The 23,861-nt window shown below is 46.8% G+C and overlaps 1 protein-coding gene across 1 annotated transcript in view; it reads left to right on the top strand.

The window, feature by feature from the left end:
* The window catches only part of LOC119962143 (contactin-associated protein-like 5), a 1,043,235-nt gene that overhangs the window by 182,505 nt on the left and 836,869 nt on the right, over positions 1 to 23,861 (top strand). The window contains exon 3 of the mRNA XM_038790068.1: positions 2,469 to 2,662. Coding sequence (XP_038645996.1) covers positions 2,469 to 2,662 — 194 coding nt within the window. The remainder of the gene's footprint in view (positions 1 to 2,468; positions 2,663 to 23,861) is intronic.

The raw sequence follows: 23,861 nt of genomic DNA, 5'->3' as shown, positions 1-23,861 counted from the left end.
CCCTCAGCACTGCACATGAAATGTCAGCTTGGATTTTTTGTACTCGAACCCTGATGGGACTTGAACACAGAGGTTTGTGACTCAAGTGAGTATGCTATCAACACAGCCACAGCTGACACCTTTGTCATGGGGTGGCATATCACTTGCACTGCCGTAACCTCCAGGGCTATGGGCCAAGCACTGGAAAATGGGATTCATGTAGTCAGATCTTACCAGCATGGACATGATGGGCCAAATGGCCTCCTTCTGTGCTGTCTGTGAATCCATGAATCATGTTTCTTGCGTATGCCTTCATGTGGGCTTCTACAATCTTCTGGAAAGCAGGCTAAGAACCAGTTGATGAGGTGAGGCCAGCTACAATTTGGAGAGCTTGGAAAATAGCAAATGGAAGAGGCCATTTAGCCCCTTCAATCTCTTTTACTATTCAATGGCTGATCTGCATTGCTAATTGAAGAACCACTTTATTTCAATTACAGAAAGAGAACCCATGGTATAACAATCAAAGCAAACTCCATTTATCTAAGTTTAATTTTCATTTCTCGCCTGGAATCCTTGGTAACTAATAATCCAGGCATCCTGCCGTTTTCCTGAGATGGCTGCCTTGTGTTTTCGGAGTTCTTAATCACTATGGAACACTAATTCTTTCCTTACATCCCACGTATAATAATAATAATTGCGTATTGTCACAAGTAGGCTTCAATGAAGTTACTGTGAAAAGCCCCCAGTCGCCACATTCTGGCACATGTTCGGGGAGGCTGGAACGGGAATTGAACCCGCCCTGCTGGTCTTGTTCTGCATTACAAGCCAGTTGTCTGAGCCCACTGTGCTAAACCAGCCCCTGCGCATATAGTGCTGCTTCCATAGCTAGTAATTCCTGGAGAAGGTGGGTCGTCTGTCGACAGAGGCTTATAACTTGAGGGCGCAACTCCACTTCAAGCACGACTAGGCGTCTCTCCCGCTCTTACTACTAGCCATTTGCTGCGTTTGGAACTGTTTGCAGATTGATACTCGCCCTGTTTGACTGTGTTATAGATGCACCTTCCTTGGTCATCAACTTCTGGGGTGGGACTCAAACCCCGAGCTTCTGGCTTAGAGGCATGGGCACTACCCACTGCGCCACAAGACCTCCTGAGTTCTGTTCAGACAGCACCTAATTATAAGACCCTGATCTCCTGCATTTTTACCTGACGGTGATGGGCCACAGGTTTTGTGGCAGCGTCATTTGTCCCTGTGTCCCTTTACCTTGATGTAATTCTGACTGCTTCCTTGGAATAATTTGGCAGTTACCTTGGCCAACTTAAGGTGAGGCGATGACCCTCAAAGTATCAATTTCATAATCCAGCCCGTCTGGTTTTGATGCTTCTACACAATATCAGTGGCCATTCATATTCACATTGAAACATGAGGTTAGATGAAGCCAAAATTCCTTTCCACAAAGTGGGGAAAAAAGGTTCAAAAATGCTGCAGTGTGACATCTTGTTGTGGCATCTGTCTAGACAGTGGTGATCACCTGTCTAGACAGTGGTGATCATCTGTCTAGATAGTGGTGATCATCTGTCTAGATAGTGGTGATCATCTGTCTCTGAAGTAACATTAAAATCAGACCATGGTGTGTCTTATCTTTAACTTTGAGTGAAAGCCCCAACAAAGAGACAGACCGTTCTGAGAATCTTACAGCACGGATGGTAGTCACACAGCGCAGCATGCCTGAGCAGTCTTTCCCTATAGTCGTGGAATTTCTCTGATTTCCTGTAACTATCAAAATCCTTTTTGTAAATGGCGAGTTATTCTGTTTCCACTACTCTTTCAGGCCAGTGTACTCCAGATCAAATGTTTTTATTCTTCAATGGTATGTGGACATCAGCAATGAGGCCGTCCATAAATGCCCCTTTAACTGCATGGTTTGCTGGGCCATTTCAGAGGGCATTTTAAGAGTCCACCACATTGCTGTGGGTCCAGAATCACATACATAAATAACCTTTATTGTCACAAGTAGACTTACATTAACACTGCAAGGAAGTTACTGTGAAAAGCCCCTAGTCACCACATTCCTGCGCCTGTTCGGGTACACCGAGGGAGAATTCAGAATTCTCAGCTGGTACAGGAATTTAACCCCTGCTACTGGTCTTGTTCTGCATCACAAACCAGCTGTCTAGCCCACTGAGCTAAACCAGCCCTCATGGAGGCCAGAGCGGGTAAGGACAGCAGATTTCCTTCCCTAAAGGATGTTGGTGAACGAGATGGCTTTTTACAACAATTGGCCGTGGTCTCATGGTCACCATGACTGAGACAAGCCCTCAATTTCAGATCTGATCAGTTGTCCACACTTGAGAATCAAAAATAAATCCAGTCACATCTGATATACAGTCAATAAATTTTAATAATAGTTTGAAATGTGGCAGATTTCTCTCTGTGTCTCTTCTCTCTTTTTACTCAATTCTTCTTGTTTCTTTAATACTTCTTTGAAGGAGCTGGTGGATGGTCACCTCTGGAATCTAACAAATACCAATGGGTACAGATGGATCTCGGTGAGAGAACAGAGGTCACTGCCGTGGCAACGCAAGGGCGGTATGGGAGCTCAGATTGGGTGACGCGCTATGTGTTAATGTTCAGTGACACAGGAAGGAACTGGAAGCAGTATCGTCAAGAAGACAGCATTTGGGTAGGGAACTTGAAGTAAATGAATATAATTTGATCGATTAAAAACATGTGGAGATGCCGGCGTTGGACTGGGGTGAGCACAATAAGTAGTCTTACAACACCAGGTTAAAGTCCAACAGGTTTGTTTCGAATCACTAGCTTTCGGAGCACTGCTTCCTTCAGTGAATGAAGAGATAGGTTCCAGAAACATATATATTGACAAAGTCAAAGATGCAGACGAGACTTTGAATGCGAGCATTTGCAGGTAATTATGTCTTTACAGATCCAGAGAGAGGGGTAACCCCAGGTTAAAGAGGTGTGAATTGTCTCAAGCCAGGACAGTTGGTAGGGCTCCCCCCCCCCCCCCCCCCCCCTCCCCCCCCCCCCCCCCCCCCCACCATCTGGCCTGGATTTGCGAAATCCTACCAACTGTCCTGGCTTGAGACAATTCACACCTCTTTAACCTGGGGTTACCCCTCTCTCTGGATCTGTAAAGATTTAATTACCTGCAAATGCTTGTATTAAAAGTATCGCCTTGCATCTTTGACTATATATATGCTTCTGGAACCTACCTCCTCATTCACCTGAGGGAGGAGCAGTGCTCCAAAAGCTAGTGATTCGAAACAAACATGTTGGACTTTAACCTGGTGTTGTCAGATTAGACTGTGCAGTGATAAAGACGGCGTCATCCAACTCGCTCACTGCTGGAGTGGGAAAAGAATTTTCATTTTGATAGTTTAAAACAGTCCATTATTCTGTGCTAAATATTTACTCCGTTACTTGCTTCAAATTATTTTGAAATCCTCCTCATGGATTTTTGTGTTAATGAGAGGGTGTGACTTGAAAGGTTTCAGACCTTGCTATAAGATCTCTTAATTTCTTCACCTCGTCATATCTCTGCTTCTGTGACACCAGTTTGCTCCTTATGTTACAGGCCAGCACTGACATTACCATAACCGTCATTTATTTAGTAAAGAACAGATAATCTTTTTAAAATTAAAATGAAAATTGCGTCCTCAATGGGAAATTATTCATCTGCCTCTGTGCTTATTTTCTTTTGGTTCTGGATTGGTCGGATAACATTTCCTGATGTTTCACACTCCGATAGGAAGGGTCTTCGAAGGAGATACTGGTCAGAGATTTGGTGCTAAACCTGCCATCAGATTTAAGCCAATTATTAATTGTATTAGAATATTTATCTCGTTTCATTGCCTTTCTATTTCATTATTTCTTTGACATGTGCTGGAAAATACTGTTCTCTGCAATGTTTCTTTTCAGTTACTGATATCACACGTTTGGACAGGGGTCCCTGGGAATGTGTCAGTACTTGTAAGTGATTCCTGGGGATTCATCATTGTTTGCTTGGCGACTCCACACCGAATGATCAAAAGGTCACAACTTGAAGGGTACATGTTAAACATAAATGCAAATGATTCACTCCATACTGCCAACGCTGACCTGTTGAATAATATGAAGTATTGACACCAAAATGATTCACCTGTGGCAGAAATTAAAATTAATTCAACCCATGCTGTGAGACATGATGAGACAATACACCATGATTAGCTGTTGATGCTGTCTGTTACGGATCAACTTTTAAGACCATAAGACATAGGAGCAGAATTAGGCTTCTCAGCCCATCGGGTCTGTTCCGCTATTCAATCGTGGTTGATATTTTTCTCATGCCCATTCTCCTGCCTTCTCCCCATAAACCCTGATCCCCTTAGTTGCCTCCTTCCTGCTTGAGTTCACGATGACACACTTGGGAGTGAGCGTGAGGCAGTTGATGGTGGGGAACAGGGAGCATATTCATATGCAGCGCAGGTTATCCACCTAACTGGGCACACGAGAGTCTGGTGGCTGTTTATATCTATCAAGCCCTCCAAAATTTGTTGAAAACCATGCTCTAAGCACCTTATTATCTTTACATCCAGGGTGTATTTTTCAGAGAAGATCTCGTGATGTATTTGTCACGTGAAGATGTCATGGGCGGACACTGCTGGGCAGAAAATGGGCTGGAAATTGGGAAATGGCCCAATCCCGCTCCCCTCCTCAATATGACCTGATGTTTTCTGTTTTGTCAATATTAAGCTACCGCAAGTTTATGAGCTTCTACATCTTGATAACCGCTTAAAAAGTTAGAACAGCAATAGTGTGTAGGAACAGGAGTAGGCCATTCAGCCCCTCAAGTCTCCACCGCCATTTAATGAGATCATGGCTGATCTGTGGTCCAACGCCACAATCTTGTCTTTGGTCCATATCCCTCAATACCTTTCCTTCATTAATAATAGTTCAGAGGTGAATGGCAGGATTTCGTCTACAATTGTGGGGACACAGCAATTGGACTGTTTCTGACTTCTGAACCCATCCCAAGGGAATCAGTCACTGTCCCTTGGTCAAAAACCTGGAATTTCCTCCATAACGGCATTATGGGTGTGACACCACCTGGACTGCAGTGTCCAAGGTGACGGCTCACTTCCACCCTCTTATGGCAATTAGGATTGGGCAATAAACACCTTCCTTGCCAGTCATGGTCACATCCCGTGAAAGAAGCTGGAGCACCAATCCGAGATCAAGGACTGGATTCTCTGTTTTTGGGACGATGTCCCCACGCCGTCGGGAAAACTGTGGTCTTTTACGCCAGGAAAACTGACATCAAAAGGCCACAGATTCACAATCTTGCTGGGGACTAGCAGTCAGCTGTCGAGGAGCTCCCTCACTTCCGGGTCAGAGGCCGCGCATGCACATGGCGGCGTCCTCCAGCAGCATCATCGTGCTCCATGGTGAACTCAGACCGCAGACCTGGACCGCGTAAATAATGCCCTCAATCGGCCGCTCGCCTGACCCAGATCACCTGTACAAAAAAACCCAGTCCCAAATGAGGCCCCCTCTACCCTCCAATCGGCCCGCCCGATTGTGGAGGGTGTGATGGCAAGTAAGTAACAGAGAGGGCACTATTGAAGCACCCTATCAGCAGACTGCGACTGAAGGGTTGAGGAAGACAGGAAGTTGTCTCTAGCCCTGCCCAGAACATTGGCCCCTACAGCCTGATGCCAAGTGTCAGCTTCCAGGCACCTAAGCAAACCACCTCCCCCCTCCAACTCCCTCCATAATTGGCCATAATGAGGCTCTTATTGAGCTTAATCAGCTTTTTGAAAATTAATTTACTTGGCGTGGGCATCGATGGCTAGGCCAGCATTTATTGCCCTTGAGAAGGTGATGGTTGGCTGCCTTCTTGAACTCCTGTCATCCCTGAGGTCTGGATATACCCACAGTGCTGTCATGGAAGTAGTTCCAGAATCCTGATCCAGTGACAGTGAAGGAACGGCGATGTGTTTTCAGGCCAGGATAGTATGTGGCTTGGAGGGAAACCTCCAGCCAGGTGGTGGTGTTTCCATGTACCTGCTGCCCCTTGATGGTGGACCACTCCACTGGCTCTGAATCTGCCTCTTGCAAAAATGGTTGGTGCCAGGATTGACCAGGGTTAGAAATGGAGACTAGGTAAAGGTATCATTGAGCAGGTTGGTTGTTCCGGAAATGCCCTGGTGAATGGAGAAGCAACGAGTGGACTGTTTGGAAGGCGAAAGTACCATTGTGAGTGCAGTATTGGAGGGGTTGGAGGGCCTTTCTCCTCGCCTGAGGCATGGTGATCCTCAGGATAAATCACCACCAGTCAGCTCTCCCCCTCAAAGGGGAAAAGCAGCCCATAGTTACTTTGGGACGAAGGCTTTTATTTGGAGTCTTTAGAGATGCCCTATTTTGGATTAGATTTTAAATTGTAACCTTGTATTTTTGCTTGAGCAAAAGATCCCATGACACTATTGGAAATGAAATGAAAATCGCTTATTGTCACAAGTAGGCTTCAAACGAGGTTACTGTGAAAAGCCACTAGTCGCCACATTCCGGTGCCTGTTCGGGGAGGCTGGTACAGGAATTGAACCCGCGCTGCTGGCCTGCCTTGGTCTGTTTTAAAAGCCAGCGATTTAGCCCTATGCTAAAGCAGCACCTGCCGTTCTCTTGGTGCCTTGGCCAATATCTCCACCTCAACCAACATCGGCAACAGCAAATGATCATTTTATTTCTTTGCTATTTATGAGACCATTGATGGTCACGGTCTCCCACATCAAAACAATGGCCAGAATTTTTCAGTCCTGCCCAGGCGCAGGACAGGAAGTTTAATGGACCAGCCAAAAGTCCATTGACTTTAAAATCCTGGCCAATGATTGTAATTCCAATCTATCCCATTGGCTATAAACTCTATGGGAAATCCGCTGGATATGGTAAATTGCGAAAGAAATATGTTCTTTCTTTATACTAATGAACTTTACCAGTATACAGTTTTGAGAGTTAAGGAACATTCCTTTTGACACCAGTTGCAAATAAGCAACCAGTTGGATGTAGACGAGAGTATACAGATAAAAACTGGGAGCAGAGTGAGTTTCTCCATGTGAAGCTGTCGACAAGCATGATAGATCTCGGTACTTTTTCTTTGCAATTCCTTGCAGAATTATAAAAGATCCCCAAAATAACGAACTCGGCAACAATATTTCCACAGCAGAACAACTGCCTGTTATAGATTTTATTGCACCTTCAGAGGCTCCTGCCCAGTGATAAAACATAGGATTAATGTCATATGTTTTTATGTTATAAATATTGTAAATATTTTATGTTTTTGGCAAAATCGATCATAATTGCTGCCCTGTTTGTTTCCTGCACCATGAAGTGTGGTCTTTCTACCCTGACTAGACTATGCTCGTGCTATTTAGTTTCAGGCATTTTAATGCGCCCAGACACGTCAGTGAATGGCATTGCGCCTGGAGTGTGCAACGGCCTCCGGGTTGGGCCTCCAGTGATTCTGCACCTTCCTTCAGTCAGGTTCCAGCTGTCTCTCTGGGTTCAATAGCTGGCATCTCTCATGATATGAGCGGAACTAGGGCCCAAGCCTGCCCTCTGTTTCTTCCAAAAATGGGCATCGATTCAGGGAGGGAGTGGAGGCCATTGTTCCTCCACCTTTCCCGGCAACCAATTAAACTATAAGCTGCTGATGTCGACATTTTGCCTCCCTCTGTCCCCTCCACTGCAGGCCACATTAAAATAGGCAGAGGGCTGGCAACATGGCCTCTGCTTCTTGTTCTCTGGGGTAAGGAGCAGAGGAAAGGATCAGCCACTGATTGTCTGTAGAATGCCGTGTTTAATGTACCCATGCCTTCACAATTAAATAAAATAGGAACTAGGAGCAGGAGTGGGCCCATCCAGTGCACTCAGCATTCAAATAGATCATGGCCGCGATTTTCCAGTCCTTCCCGCTGGCTGCACCCTCTGTTCCCCTCAAAGGCGACCCCCTTCCTGGTTTTCCGGTGGAGCAGGAGCAGAACAATGTAAATGGCCATTGACTGAAAGCTTCCGCTGGCAGCCAATTTAAAAAAAAATATTTGTTCAAGTGATGTGGGCATTGCAGGCTGTGCCAGCAATTTATTGACCATCCGTAATTGCCCTTGAGGGGGCAGTTCAAGAGTCAACCACATTGATGTGGGTCTGCAGTCACATGCAGGCCAGGGAAGGACATAAGAACATAAGAACTAGGAGCAGGAGTAGGCCATATGGCCCCTCGAGCCTGCTCTGCCATTCAATGAGATCATGGCTGATCTTTTGTGGACTCAGCACCACTTTCCGGCCCTAACATCATAACCCTTAATCGTTTTATGCTTCAAAAAACTATCTATCTTTACCTTAAAAGCATTTAATGAAGGAGCCTCAACTGCTTCACTGGGCAGGGAATTCCATAGATTCACAACCCTTTGGGTGAAGAAGTTCCTCCTCAACTCAGTCCTAAATCTACTTCCCTTATTTTGAGGCTATGCCCCCTAGTTCTGCTTTCACCCGTCAGTGGAAATAACCTGCCTGCATCTATCCTATCTATTCCCTTCATAATTTTATATGTTTCTATAAGATCCCCCTCATCCTTCTAAATTCCAACGAGTACAGTCCCAGTCTACTCAATCTCTCCTCATAATCCAACTCCTTCAACTCTGGGATTAACCTGGTGAATCTCCTCTGCACACCCTCCAGCACCAGTACGTCCTTTCTCAGGTAAGGAGACCAAAACTGAACACAATACTCCAGGTGTGGCCTCACTAACACCTTATACAATTGCAGCATACCCTCCCTAGTCTTAAACTCCATCCCTCTAGCAATGAAGGACAAAATTCCATTTGCTTTCTTAATCACCTGTTGCACCTGTAAACCAACTTTTTGCGACTCATGCACTAGCACACCCAGGTCTCTCTACACAGTAGCATGTTTTAATATTTTATCATTTGAATAATAATCCCTTTTGCTGTTATTCCTACCAAAATGGATAACCTCACTTTGGCAACATTGTATTCCATCTGCCAGACCCTAGCCCACTCACTTAACCTATCCAAATCCCTCTGTAGACTTCCGGTATCCTCTGCACCTTTTGCTTTACCACTCATCTTAGTGTCGTCTGCAAACGTGGACACATTGCCCTTGGTCCCCAACTCCAAATCATCTATGCAAATTGTGAACAATTGTGGGCCCAACACGGATCCCTGAGGGACACCACAAGCTACTGATTGCCAACCAGAGAAACACCCATTTATCCCAACTCTTTGCTTTCTATTAATTAACCAATCCTCCATCCATGCTACTACTTTACCCTTAATGAGGGCAGATTTCCTTCACCAAAGGTCATTAATGAACCAGATGAGTTTTTACGACAATCGACAGTGGTCATCATTAGACTTTTAATTCCAGATATTTAATTGAGTTTAAATGCCATCACCTTGGCCGTGGTGGGATTCGAACCCGGGTCCTCAGATCATTGCCCTGGGTCTCTGGTCCAGTGACAATGCCACTATGCCACTGCCTCCTCAAGGCAAGGCCCCTCAGCCAGGGCTGGAGGCCAGAGGGGGACGGGAGGGAGAGAAGGCGTAGGGGCCATAAAATCCTGGTCCATCTGCAGGATTCTCCGATCTTGTCCGTGGTCGAACCCTTTGCGCGCAAGAACAGAAAATTGGGCGTTCCGGCCAAAACTCTACTAACTTTCAGTCGCCCCGGAAAATCCTGCCGTGAGGGATGATGGAAGATTTTGGCACATGTCTTTGAAGGTACAGTGGCATAATGGTCATGTGACTAGACTAGTAGTCTAGAGACCACGTTAATGATCCATGGTATCTGAGTTCAAATTCCACCATGGCATCCAAACTATTTCTCTTCCATTAATGAAGTAAATTTGAAATACAAAAGGAGCTAGTATCAGGAATGGGTGACTATGAAACTGCCAGATAGCTATGAATTATAGGAGAAAAGCATAATTTGAAGTGACAGAGTAAGAAAGTACACATAGGTTTCAGGCCTGTGACCTTTATATTGATTATCCAACGTGAACATACCCAGATACATTACCCTGCAATTTTGCAGTCAGCCCTTCAGGTCCTGATAGTCCTGGCGAAGCTTTAGCAAGCAAAGATATGAATGTAGGTGAAATATGACCATGAAAAAACCCACTGGTCCATCCTGGTCCACATGCTTGTTATGTCTCATGCATCACAATACCATCCAACTACAGACACGGGTAGCACAAGTGGCTAGCACTGTGGCTTCACAGCGCAAGGGTCCCAGATTCGATTCCCGGCTTGGGTTACTGTCTGTGCGGAGTTTGCACGTTCTCCCCGTGTCTGCGTGGGTTTCCTCCAGGTGCTCCGGTTTCCTCCCATAGTCCAAAGATGCGCAGGTTAGGTGGATTGGACATGCTAAAAATTGCCCTTAGTGTCCAAAAGAGGTTAGGAGGGGTTATTGGGTTATGAGGATAGTGTGGAAGTGGGTCGGTGCAGACTCGATGGGCCGAATGGCCTCTTCTGCACTGTATGTTCTATTTTCTATGTCTATGGAAGGTGTGGAACCTGATTTGAAAGGTGGGCCAATTAGAGAACACGGAAGTTGGAAAAGCCCTCTCCCTGTGAGCCTTTTAGGCGATTGACATTCGTCCAGGAAGCAACAAGGTCCTTGAATTGCAATGCAGCGCATCTAACACGAGGCCATCTCCAGCCCAGTCAGAAGCAGGTCAGCAGACTCTGAAAGGAAAACTAGTCAACATTTGTAATACATATCCTCGACTTCTATCCTGGAAAAAAGCCACGATCCTCAAAAGCCAACACCTGCTCTTCAATGCGGTATGAGACTGATTGTTCAGGGAGAGATGACACTGAATGTTCCTGTAACACCTCTGCAGTGATGTCCAAGAGATCTGGGATTTGAATGGAAATTGCTTCCCCCCTTCTCTCACTGAGATTTGAATGCCACTGGTCAGAACCTGCAGCTTGGAGATGGCCATCATGTTGTGTGGGATGAACGCACCATTGATTTGTGCTGCTACCACTCACTCCAGGTTGCATTGCAGCCTTCTGTGTTGCTGCCCAGGAGGGTTTTTGAGGTTATTACAGCCCTGCCATCTGCATATTACTGGAGAGGCCTTGCAATGCCTTCCTCTGTGTTTGATACTCTGCAAGCATCCTCCCATTCCTAGAGTCATAGAGCTCGACAGCATAGAAAGAGGCCCTTCAACCCATCGTTTCGGCACCGGTCAAAAAGAACCACTTAACTATTCTAATTCCATTTTCCAGCACTTGGCCCATAGCCTTGCGTGCCTTGGCATCGCAAGTGCATATAAGTTCTTCTTAAATGTTATAAAGGTTTCTGCCTCCACCATCCGCGAGTTCCAGACTTCCACCACCCTCTTTTTTCAAACGTTTGTCCTCACATCCCCTCTAAACCTCCTGCCCCTTACCTTAAATCTATGCCCCCTGGTCATTGATCCCTCCACCAAGTGGAAATGTTTCTTCCTGCCTACTCTATCTGTGTCCCTCATAACTTTATACATCTCAGTCATGTTCCTTCTCAGTCTCCTCTGCTCGAAGGAAAATAATCCAGGCCAAGCAACCATAAACAAAACTCTCCAGCCCAGGCAACATCCTGGTAAATCTCCTTTATATCCTTTCCCATGCTCTTTCATCCAGAACTGCACACAATACTCTACCTGTTGCCAAAACAATGTTTTATTCAGTTCTGGCATAATTTCCCCACTCTATGCCCCGGCTAATAAAAGCAAGTATACTGTATGCCTTCTGAACCACTTTATCCACCTGTCTTGCTACCTTCAGGGATGGGTTTACATGCACACCAAGGGCCCTCTGATCCTCGGTGCTTCCTAGGGTCCAGCCGTTCATCATGTATTCCCTTGTTTTGTTTGTCCTGCCCAAGTGCATCACCTCACACTTATCCGGATTGAATTGCATTTGCCACTGATCGGCCCTTCTGACCAGCCCATCTAAGGCTATCCTCTTCACTATTTACCACCCCACCAAATTTTGTATCGTCCACAACCTTGCTGATCAGCCCTCCTCCATTTAAGTCTAAATCATTTGTGTAAACCATAAACAGCAATGGCCCCAACACTGATCCCTGCGAGATCCCACTGGACACAGGCTTTTTTTGTGGACAGCCCGGTAGCACAAGTGGATAGCACTGTGGCTTCACCAGCCAAGGTCCCAGGTTCGGTTCCCCGCTGGGTCACTGTCTGTGCAGAGTCTGCACGTTCTCCCCGTGTCTGTGTGGGTTTCCTCCGGGTGCTCCGGTTTCCTCCCAAAGTCCAAAGACGTGCGGGTTCAGGGATTGGCCATGATAAATTGCCCTTAGTGTTCAAAAATGGTTAGGTGGGGTTATTGGGTTACAGGGATACGGTGGAAGTGAGGGCTTAAGTGGGTCGGTGCAGACTCAATGGGCCAAATGGCCTCCTTCTGCACTGTATGTTCCATGTACCCCTTCAACTATCATCCTCTGCTTCTTGCCACTCAGCCAATTCCGGATGCAATTTGCCAAATTTCCTTGGATCCCGTGGGCTCTTACCTTCACTAGTCTCCCATGTGGGACCTTATCAAAAGCTTTGCTGAAGCCCAAGTAGACTACATCAAATGCATTTCCCTCATCTACACACCTGCAGTGGGATTCTCCGCCAGCGGGATTCTCCGTTTTGACAGCACCCAGGGGTTTCCCGACGGCGTGGGGCTGCCCCACAATGGGAAACCCCATTGACGGGCTGGCATAACGGAGAATCCCGCTGGCGGGTCTGGGCAGAAATGTGGCGCGGCGGGGCAGAGAATCCAGCCCCTGGTCTCCAAAAAATTCAATCAAGTTGATCAGACATGACCTCTTAACAAAACCATGCTGACTGTTCTTGATTAATCCCTCTCCAAATGCAGGTTAATTCTCTGTCTCAGAATTGCTCCCAATAGTTTCCCCACTACTGAGGTTTGATTGACTGGCCTGTAGTTTCCTGGGGTAACCCTTCCTCCCTTCTTGAATAATGGTTCCACTTTGGCTATCCTCCTGTCCTCTGGTACCTCTCCTGTGGCCAGAGAGTGATTGAAAATGATTTCCAGCACCACTGCCAATTCCTCCCTTGCCTCATTCAATAGCTAGGGATACATTTCATTCAGCCCTTTATCTACGTTTAAGCCTGCCAGACCGTTCAGAACCTCCTCCCTGGCTATGTTAATTTCTTTAATTTCATCAGTCCTTCTCCCTGATTTCTATACCCGCATCGTCCCTCTCACTAGTGAACACTGTCACAAAGTATTCATTCACAACCCTACATACATCCTCCAGCTCCACAAACAAATGACCAATGCGGTCCTCAATGGGCCCCAGTTATCCTTTTATCCATAATTTACTAATAAAAGAACTTACGATGTTCCTTAATTTACATGCCAGTATCTTTTAATGCCCCTTTTTTCTCTCCTAAATCCTTCATAAGTTCCCTCTTGCACAGTCTATGCTCCTCGAGGGCGTCTGCCATTTTCAGCCCTCAATATGGGGTGGCACAGTGGTTAGCACTGCTGTCTCGCAGTGCCAGGAACCCGGGTTCAATTCTGACCGTGGGTGACTGCGTGGAGTTTATACGTTCTCGCTGTGTCTGCGTGGGTTTCCTCCGGGTGCTCCGGTTTCCTCACACAGTCCAAAGTTGTGCAGGTTAGGTGGATTGGCCATGTTGAATTTCCCATTAGTGCCTCCCCCCAAAAACGATTTAGGTGGGGTTACAGGGTTACGTGGGCCTGGGTGGGGTGCTCCAGTTCACTGGAGTTGTTTGTCCCACCCGTGTTCTTGATTGGGACATGTTGGGCCTGTATGCTCCCTTTTTCCTTCTTGAATGCGTCCACCTGTTCTGTCACAAATTTACCTAAGCATGCCATCTCCCAGTCCACTCTGGGCCAAATCATATCTGATCTTACTGAAATCGGCCTTCCCCCAGTTTAGAACTTTGAACTCAGCTCCATCATTGACCTTTTCCACAGCAATCTTGAATCTAACTGAGTTATGATCACTGTCTGCAAAATGCTCCTCCAATGATACTTCAATCACTTGCCCAGCTTAGATACCTAAAATGAAATCCAGGACCACCCCATCTGTTGTAGAACCTTCGATGAAATGGCTTAAAAGGTTCTCCTGGATGCATGTTAAGAATTTTGCTGCTTCCAAACCTTTTACACTGTGGCTACCGTATTAATGATGGGGATTTTGAAATCCCCCACTATCACTCCCCTAATACTTTTATAGTTCTCTAAAATGTGCCTACATCTCTGATCTTCTATTTCTCTTGTATCTTTAGAACAACCCCGGCAATGTGATCACTCCTTTTTGGTTTGCTTTGGTTTTTATGACAGGATTCTCCAAAAGCTATTCCTTCAGCTTCTGACATTTCCTTAGCCGAATATTCTTCTCCACCTCCACTTACTGCTCAAATACCCAGTGGCAAAATACACACTTGCTCAGGCACGCTCCCAGCACACAAATGCAATATCCGAGATGCGATCTGTGCATCTTGAGTTGTTGATTGTTATTGGGTGTTGTTCAGGTCTTACCTTTTAAAAATTAATTCACGGGATGTGGGTATCATTGGCTAGGCCAGCATTTATTGCCCAGGGCAACACGGTAGCGCAGTGGTTATCACTGTTGCTTCACAGCTCCAGGGTCCCAGGTTCGATTCCCAGCTTGGGTCACTGTCTGTGCGGAGTCTGCACGTTCTCCCCTGTGTCTGCGTGGGTTTCCTTTGGGTGCTCCGGTTTCCTCCCACAAGTCCTGAAAGACGTGCTTTTAGGTGAATTGGACATTCTGAATTCTCCCTCAGTGTACCCGAACAAGCGCCGGAGTGTGGCGACTGGGGAATTTCACAGTAACTTCATTGCAACGCTAATGTAAGGCTATTTGTGACAATAATAAATATTATTATTATATATATTTTTAAATGGTCACTGTTAAGTCTTAAAGGATGCAACAGTCTCTGACCGAATCTTTGCCTCAGGTATCCTTGGTACAGAACACATATGAAATATCTGGGGAGGCCTGGAGATCACGAGAGCTGTGAAATGTTACATCTTTAGGTGCCATTAATGATACAAAGCTGTTCCTATCATTGAAGATGCTGAAGAAGCCATTAAACAAACAAAGGAGAGAACTTTGAAAAAATATTTCACACCGTGAGTGATGAGGTGCGGAATACTTTACCACAACTGGCTGTTGAGTTGGAAATACTTGTGGGTGAGACTAGAACCAAGGATCATAAATAAAAGATACTCAGTGATCAATGCAGTCAGAAATTCAAGAGAAATGTCTTTACTGAATGAGAGATTAGAATGTGGAACTCGCTATTACTGATGCAGTTGAGATAAATTGAATCATTGCATTTCAAGGGGAAGAGGCACATGAAAGAGAAAGGAATTGACGGATGCTTGGTGGGGTTAGGTGAGGAATGGTAAGAAGCATTATGAACCCCAATGATATTGAATGCGAGGGTTCCCAAAACCCAGAAGGCAAACATGGAATGCTGGCTCTTAAGTATTTATCATTTTGTGATTTGAAAAAAAAAAGTGAGAAAAGACATGAAACCCAATGAGGAAAGGGATCAATCTTGTTGCAAATTATTCAAATGGCAAAAACGTTTATTAATCTTTTAAACATCCAAATAGAAAGGCAACAGTAAATAAACAACATTTACAATTAACTACAATAATGGTTAACCAGATAGTATACTGAAGTTGCCCTCTCCCTTCTTAATCTATCTACTTTCCTCATCTCTTGAGAATCCACCTGCCTAAAACAACATCCCATAGGTTTTAACACTATGAACCAAATTTAGCAAATAATTACCACACAGGGTAAGTAGCTTTCCTTTTGGAACCTTTCTTCTAGTTTAGGGCAGAAATTATGGGGTCTGACACAGAAAGATTTATTTTGTTTTCTTTTTGCACAACAGCTTGATACTTTGAGAGTTCTGCTTTGCAACTGGACGTGGCTACGACCTAGGTCCCTAGACTGTCCGACTCCACTTTGCTTAACAGAGTATCTGTTTCACCCTGTTACGAGGCAAATCTGGATCTCACAAGTCCCCAATGTTGCTAAATCACTATCAGGGTTTTCTTTCCTTTTCTTCACTTTTCATTTCATTCCAACTTCCTCACCGAAGAGACTTGTGTGGAACATAAAACCGGCAAGGACCTGTTGGTCCGAACAGCCTGTTTAAGTGCTGTGACTACTTAATAATAATATAATCTTTATTATTCTCACAAGTAGGCATACATTAACAATGCAATGAAGTTACTGTGAAAAGCCCCTAGTCGCCACATTCCAGCGCCTGTTCGGGTACACAGAGGGAGAATTCAGAATATCCAATTCACCTCACATCACATCTTTCGGGATTTTTGGGAGGAAACCGGAGCACCCAGAGGAAATCCACGCAGACATGGGGAGAACAGCAGACTCCGCTCAGAGAGTGACCCAAGCCGGAATTGAACCAGGGACCCTGGTGCTGTGAAGCAACGGTGCTAACCATTGTGCTAACCACTGAAGACTGGTGCCAAAGCTCCAGTCATAGTTTGAAAGACAATTGAAAAGGAAAAGTACAAAAGTACACGTGCAATGTATAGGGAAACGAAACACTTCAAGTTGAACAGCCAGCATCACTACAGACATGATGGAGAGAACAGCCTTTTGGAGCACCGTGCAGCCTTTGTTGAACCAACTTTTACAGATGCACCACAGAAAGCATCCTATCTGGCTGAATCACAGCCTGGTATGGCAACTGCTCGGTCCAAGACCGCAAGAAACTTCAGAGAATCGTGAACACAGCCCAGCCCATCACACAAACCTGCCTCCCATCCATTGACTTCATCTACACCTCCCGCTGCCTGGGGAACGCGGGCAGCATAATCAAAGACCCCTCCCACCCGGCTTACTCTTCCAACTTCTTCCATCGGGCAGGAGATACAAAAGTCTGAGAACACACACGAATAGACTCAAAAACAGCTTCTTCCCCGCTGTTACCAGACTCCTAAACGACCCTCTTGTGGACGAACCTGATTAACACTACACCCTGTGTGCTTCACCCAATGCCGGTGCTTATGTAGTTACATTGTGTCCCTTGTGTTGCCCTATTATGTATTTTCTTTTATTCCATTTTCTTCCCATGTATTTAATGATCTGTTGAGCTGTTCGCAGAAAAATACTTTTCACTGTACCTCGGTACACGTGACGATAAACAAATCCAAATCCAATCCAATTTGCTGACTTTTATCCGGGGCCTGCAGTTTTGATTATAACTTTGATCCGCGAGAAGAGGCGAAGAGAAAAATAAATCAAGCGACTGATTCAAAGAAGGGGATGAACCGAATGGTTCTGACTGTGAGTCATGACATTATCAATGCTTCCAAGCACACTGAAAGAGATCAAGGAGCATTTTGATCCCAAATAAAGACTTTCAGAGTCCACAATGTTCAGTTCGGAGACAGAAACAAATCTTTTGAGAACTCGGCTCCTGCCTTAAGGGTAAAGATTCAAGGACAAGAATAGAAGTAGTTCTTCGCGATTTGAAGCGGAATTGTCATGCAGATAAAATAAAATCATTCAATTTATCTGGAGCGAAAAGCAATTTGATATACATTAGCGCGGAGGTGGAATATTGGACATGGCTGTTTTTATCAATGGGTAGTCAGTGAATTTCCTTTTTGTTTTGTTCCCACCTCTGCATTTATGAGTCTTTACGAGTCTTTTGAAATTCCTATTTTAATGCTGAGTGGGATTGTGTTCTATTCTTCTGGCCAACTCCATAACTAAATTGCAATTTTGACCTGATTCAAAGCCACACATTGACGCTTGGCACTAAATCATCAGTTGTTTGAGGAGCGGCTACCACACTTGCTGCGTTTTGTGAAATGAAAGTTGCTCTGTCACTTCTTTAACGGATTGCTTTTCATTTTGCAGGAGAGTATTGAAACAAAGTAGGCAGCTGAAAAGAAAGTTGTTTCAGACTTATGGCTTTAATTTGCTCTGGGTGTTTTATTTTCGCACGTTGCTGAATGCGTTGACATAAATTTCCATCTGGGAAATTTTTAATCAAGCCGTTAACCAGCTTCCTTCATTCTGGACCAGCTGAAGGCGATGCTGAGTGCAAACTTGTTAATCGGTGCAGTAAGGGTAGCACAAAGAGGAAATTAAACTCATTCATTTGAAAGCTGACGTAAACCTCTGGTGCCGCGCACTAAACTGATATTAGCTCCATGGGCAAAAGAGTTGATGCCGTGGTTCACCTGACATTGCTTAGACAACAGAAATATGAGATATGCAAGAATGAGAACAACAGCAGCCTGCATTTATATGGCACCCCTAACACAGTAGAATATCTCAAATTGCTTCCCAGGAGCGTTAGCCAAGAAAGTTTGAGACCAAGCACTTAAAGGGATCTAAGGACATTGGGCAAACAGGTAATCATAGATTTTACAGTGCAGAAAGAGGCCATTCGGCCCATCGTGTCTGCACCGGCCCTTGGATCGAGCACCCTACTTAAGCACACGCCTCCACCCTATCCCCATAACCCAGTAATGCCACCCGACCCTTTGGATCCTAGGGGGCAATTTAGCGTGGCCAATCCACCTAATCTGCACATCTTTGGACTGCGGAGCACCCAGAGGAAACCCACGCAGACACGGGGAGAACGTGCAGACTCCATACAGACAGTGACCAAAGCGGGAACTGAACCTGGGACCCTGGCGCTGTGAAGCAACAGTGCTAACCATGGTGCTACTGCTCCGATGCTCTAATTATTGTTTGAAAGGCAATTGAATAGGGAAAGTACAAAAGTACATGTGCAATGTATAGCAAAACGAGACACTTCATGTCGAACAGCAGGCATGATGGAGCGAATGGGCTTTTGGAGCTCAGTGCAGCCTTTGTTGAATTTGCTGTGGAAACCCACGCAGACACGGGAGAAAGTGGAATTCCACACAGACCATCACCCGAGGCTGGAATTGAATATCGGTCCCTGGAGTTGTAAGGCAGCAGTGCTAACCCACTGTGCCACCGTGCCACCCAAAAACTTGCCAGAGGTGCTTTTGGATAACTATAAAGCTCCCATTTGTGGAACTGAACCCCAGTCTCCCATGTGACAAGCAGGGACAATAATCACGGCACTAATGACGAACTGTTAAGTTTTTTTTTAATAAACATTTTATTGAGGTATTTTTGGTATTGTAACAACAACAAAATAAACAATGTACATGAAACTATAAACATAGTGCAAAAGCCATCACCCTTCCTTACAGGTCCCACCTTTATTAACCCCCTACTCTGAGCTAAACTAACTCCCCCCCCACTTCTGCTGACGATTAATTTTCCGCAAAGAGGTCGACGAATGATTGCCACCTCCGGGCGAACCCTAACAGTGACTATCTCAAGGCGAACTTGATTTTCTCCAAACAGAGAAAGCTAGCCATGTCCGATAGCCAGGTCTCCGACTTTGGGGGCTTTGAGTCCCTCCAAGCTAATAGTATCCGTCTCCGGGCTACCAGGGAAGCAAAGGCCAGAACGTCTGCCTCTTTCTCCTCCTGGATTCCCGAGTCTTCCGACACCCCGAAAATTGCCACCTCTGGACTCAGTGCCACCCTTGTTTTTAACACCGTGGACATGACATCTGCAAACCCCTGCCAAACTCCCCAAAATTCGGACATGTCTAGAACTTCTGGACGTGGTTCGCTGGTCCTCCCGCACATTTTGCACACCTGTCTTCCACCCCAATGGATCTGCTCATCTGGGCCACTGTCATGTGAGCCCGATGAATGACCTTGAATTGTATCAGGCTGAGCCTGGCACATGTTGCGGACATGTTGACTCTGCTCAACGCGTCCGCGCTTAGACCATCCTCTATCTCTCCTCCCAGCTCCTCCTCCCACTTGTACTTCAGCTCCTCGGTCTGCGTCTCCTCTGACCCCATAAGTTCCTTGTAAATGTCCGAGACGCTCCCTTCTCCTACTCACCCTCTGGAAACCTCCCTGTCCTAAATCCCCCTTAGCGGTAGGAGCAGGAAGGTTGACACCTGCTTACGTAGGAAGTCCCGCACCTGTAGATACCTGAATTGGTTTCTCCTCGCCAACCCAAACTTCTCCTCCTGCGCCCTCATACTCGGAAAGCTCCCTTCTATAAACATATCCCTCCATCCTCTCAATCCCTGCTCTCCGCCATATCCGGAACCCCCAATCCATACTTCACGGGGCAAACCGGTGATTATTACAGATTGGGGACCAGACCGATGCTTCCTCTGCTCCCACATGTCCCCTCCATTGCCCCCAGACTCTCAGGGCCACCACCACCACGGGGCTGGTGGAGTACTGTGCTGGCGGGAACGGTTGAGGCACAGTTACCAACGGCCCCAAACTGGTGCCCCTGTATGAAGCTGCCTCCATACGCTCCCATGCCGACCTCTCCCCCACCACCCACTTCCTGATCATGGCTATATTCGCCGCCCAGTAATAGTTACTAAAATTTGGCAGCGCCAACCTGCCCTCGCCCCGACTCTGCTCAAGCATTACCTTCCCTACTTGCCTGCCCAAACGAAGCCAGTGATCACTTTGTTGACCCGTTTGAAAAAGGACAGCGCAATAAAGATGGGGAAACACTGAAATACAAACAGGAATCTCGGGAGGACCGTCATCTTCACCGTCTGCACCCTCCCAGCCAGTGACAATGGAAGCGCGTCCCATCTCCGAAAATCGTCTTTCATTTGGTCTACTAGCTGGGCCAGATTTCATTTATGCAGCCGGTCCCATTCCTGCACCACTTGAATGCCTAGGTACCTAAAGCTTCCCCCTACTTATCGAAACGGAGGCTTCCCCAATCACCTCTCCTGTCCTCTCGCCTGGACCGCAACCATCTCACTTTCCCATATTTAGCTTATACCCCGAAAACCATCCAAATTCCCCTAGAATCCTCATGATTTCTTCCATCCCCTCTATTGGGGCCGATACATACAGAAGCAGGTCATCTGCTTAGAGCGAGACTCTGTGCTCCACCACATTCCACCCCCCCTCCCCCCGGACCAACCCCTTACAGCCCCTTGAGACTCTCAGAGCAATAGCCAATGGCTCTGTAGCTAGCGCGAACAACAGTGAGGAGAGAGGGCATCCCTGTCTCTTCCCCCGGTGCATTCTAAAATAGTCCAATGTTGTCCTATTCGTCCGTACGCTTGCCACAGGAGCCTGATACAGCAACCTGACCCAGTCAATAAAGCCCTGCCCAAATCCGAACCGTCCCAGTACCTCCTACAGATAATCCCATTCTATCCGATCAAAAGCCTTTTCTGCATCCATTGCGATCACTACCTCCACCTCCCTACCTTCCGGGGGCATCATGATCACGTTTAACAACTTCTTACATTGGCCACCAACTGCCTACCCTTAACAAACCCCGTCTGGTCCTCCCCAATAATGTCCGGCACACAATCCTCAGTCCGGGAGGACAAACTTTTGGCCAGCAATTTGGCGTCCACATTCAACAGGGATATCGGCCTGTCGGACCTACACAGCTCTGGTTCTTGTCCCGCTTCAGAATCAACAAAATTGTGGCCTGTGACATCGTCGGGGGCAGCACCCCTTTTTCCCCGCCTCATTGAACATCCTCATCAACACCAGCCCCAATATCCCAAGGAACGTTTTTATAAAACTCCACTGGGTCGCCTTCCGACGCCCGGGCTTTACCCGACTGCATGGCCTTCAGACCCTCCACTATCTCTTCCAACTCGATCGGGGCCCCCAGCCCTTCTACCAGTTCCCCGTCCACCTTTAGGAAATTCAGCCCCTCCAAGAAGTGCCTCATCCCCTCTGGCCCCATAGGGGGTTCCGACCTGTGCAGCCTACTGTAGAAATCCTTAAACGCCTTATTCACCCCTGCTGAATCTCCAACCAGGTTCCCATCTCTGTCATTTACTTTCCCTATCTCCCTGGCTGCCTCCCTCGTTCTAAGCTGTGCAAGCATTCTACTGGCCTTCTCTCCATGCTCATAGATCGCCCCCCTCGCCTTTCTCAGTTGCTCCACTGCGCTCTCTGTGGTTTACAAGCCGAACTCCGCCTGTAGCCTCCACCGTTCCCTTAAAAGCCCTGCCTCTGGGGACTCCGCATACCTCCTATCGATCTGTAGTATCTCCTTTACCAGTCGGTCCGTCTTTGCCCTGTCCACCTTCTCCCTATGGGCTCCTATTGAGATCAGCTCCCCTCTGACCACCGCCTTCAGTGCTTCCCAGACCACCGCTGCTGAAATTTCCCCCGTGTCGTTGACCTGTAGGTAGTTCTAAATACATTTCCTCAGCTGCTCACACACCACTTCGTCAGCCAAAAGTCCCACATCCAACCTCCAGTGCGGGCGCTGGTTACTGTCTTTACTAACCTGCAGGTCAACCCAGTGGGGAGCATGGTCTGAGATTGTGATCGCCGAGTACCCCGTGTCCACCACCCCTGCCAGTAAGGCCCTGCTCAAAGTAAAGTAATCAATCCGGGAGTACACTTTATGCACGTGTGCCTAGAAGGAGAACTCCTTCACCCTCGACTGCCCAAATCTCCATGAATCCACCCCCCTCCTGCTCCATGAACCCTTTTAGTTCCTTTGCCATTGCTGGCACCCTGCCCATTTTCGAGCTTGACCGGTCCAAGCCAGGGTCAATAACTGTATTGAAGTTCCCTCCCATGACCAACCTGTGCAAGTCCAGGTCCGGTATCTTCCCCAGCATCTTCTTCATAAACTCCACATCATCCCAATTTGGCGCATACACTAATACCACCAGCACCCCCTCCAGTTTCCCACTGACCATGATGTACCGACCTCCCATATCTGGGACTATTCTACCCGCCTCAAACACCATCCGCTTGTTGATCAGGATCACGACCCCTCTTGTCTTTGAGTCTAGTGCCGAGTGAAAGACCTGACTGACCCAGCCTTTCCTCAATCTAATCTGGTCATTTATTCTGAGGTACGTCTCCTGCAACATTACCACATCTGCCTTCAGTCCCCTAAGATGTGCGAACACGTGCCCTCTTGACCGGCCCATTTAACCCTCGAATATTCCAGGTGATCAGCCTAGTTGGGGGGCTCATTGCCCCCGCCCCTCCGCCGATCAGCCATCCCCTTTTTTGGGCCCGCCTCCAGCCCATGCTCCATGCCTCCACCGGCCCGCCCCCAGACAGCCTCCGCCCTCAGCCTCCTCTCTGTCCCTTAGCCCAAGTCCGTCCCTTGTCAGCAGAACATTTACACCCCCCCCCCAGTAACAACACTCTGAAACCCAACCCCTTTAATAAACCGAACATATGCACACCCCCCACTGCGCTTCTGTGAACTACACCGCCCAGCTAGCTTGGTGGCCCCCATCCCTGGTGCCGGATAGACTCCCACCTATTGTTCCCCCCCCCCGCTCATACAAACATACGCCAACATCAAACAATCCCCATACGATTGACCAACAAAAAAACGGCAAGATCTAAACAAGCACACCTCCATCCCCCAACAGAGCAAATGAAAACCTTAACTCACTCAGCTCTACCGCTGGTCCCAAATCAATGCAAAAGCTATAACAAAACGAAAAACGAGAAACTTATTTAAAAGAATAGAAAAACAAAAAAAAAATAAGATGAACATTGCAGCAAAGTTCAAAAGTTCTCAGTCCACCACCAGTCTTTTCCTTTTCGCGAAGTCCAGCGCTTCCTCAGGCGACTCGAAATTAAAGTGCTGTCCCTCATGCATGACCCAGAGACGCGCCGGATATAACAGTCCGAACTTCACCTTTTTCTTAAAAAAGATCGACCTAATCTGTTTGAAGCCTGCTCTTATCCTGG

The sequence above is a fragment of the Scyliorhinus canicula genome, chromosome 2 (genome assembly GCF_902713615.1).
Source record: "Scyliorhinus canicula chromosome 2, sScyCan1.1, whole genome shotgun sequence".
NCBI lineage: Eukaryota > Metazoa > Chordata > Chondrichthyes > Carcharhiniformes > Scyliorhinidae > Scyliorhinus > Scyliorhinus canicula.
Note: the sequence above shows the minus strand (reverse complement) of the source record. Positions and strands in the feature narration are given on the sequence as shown.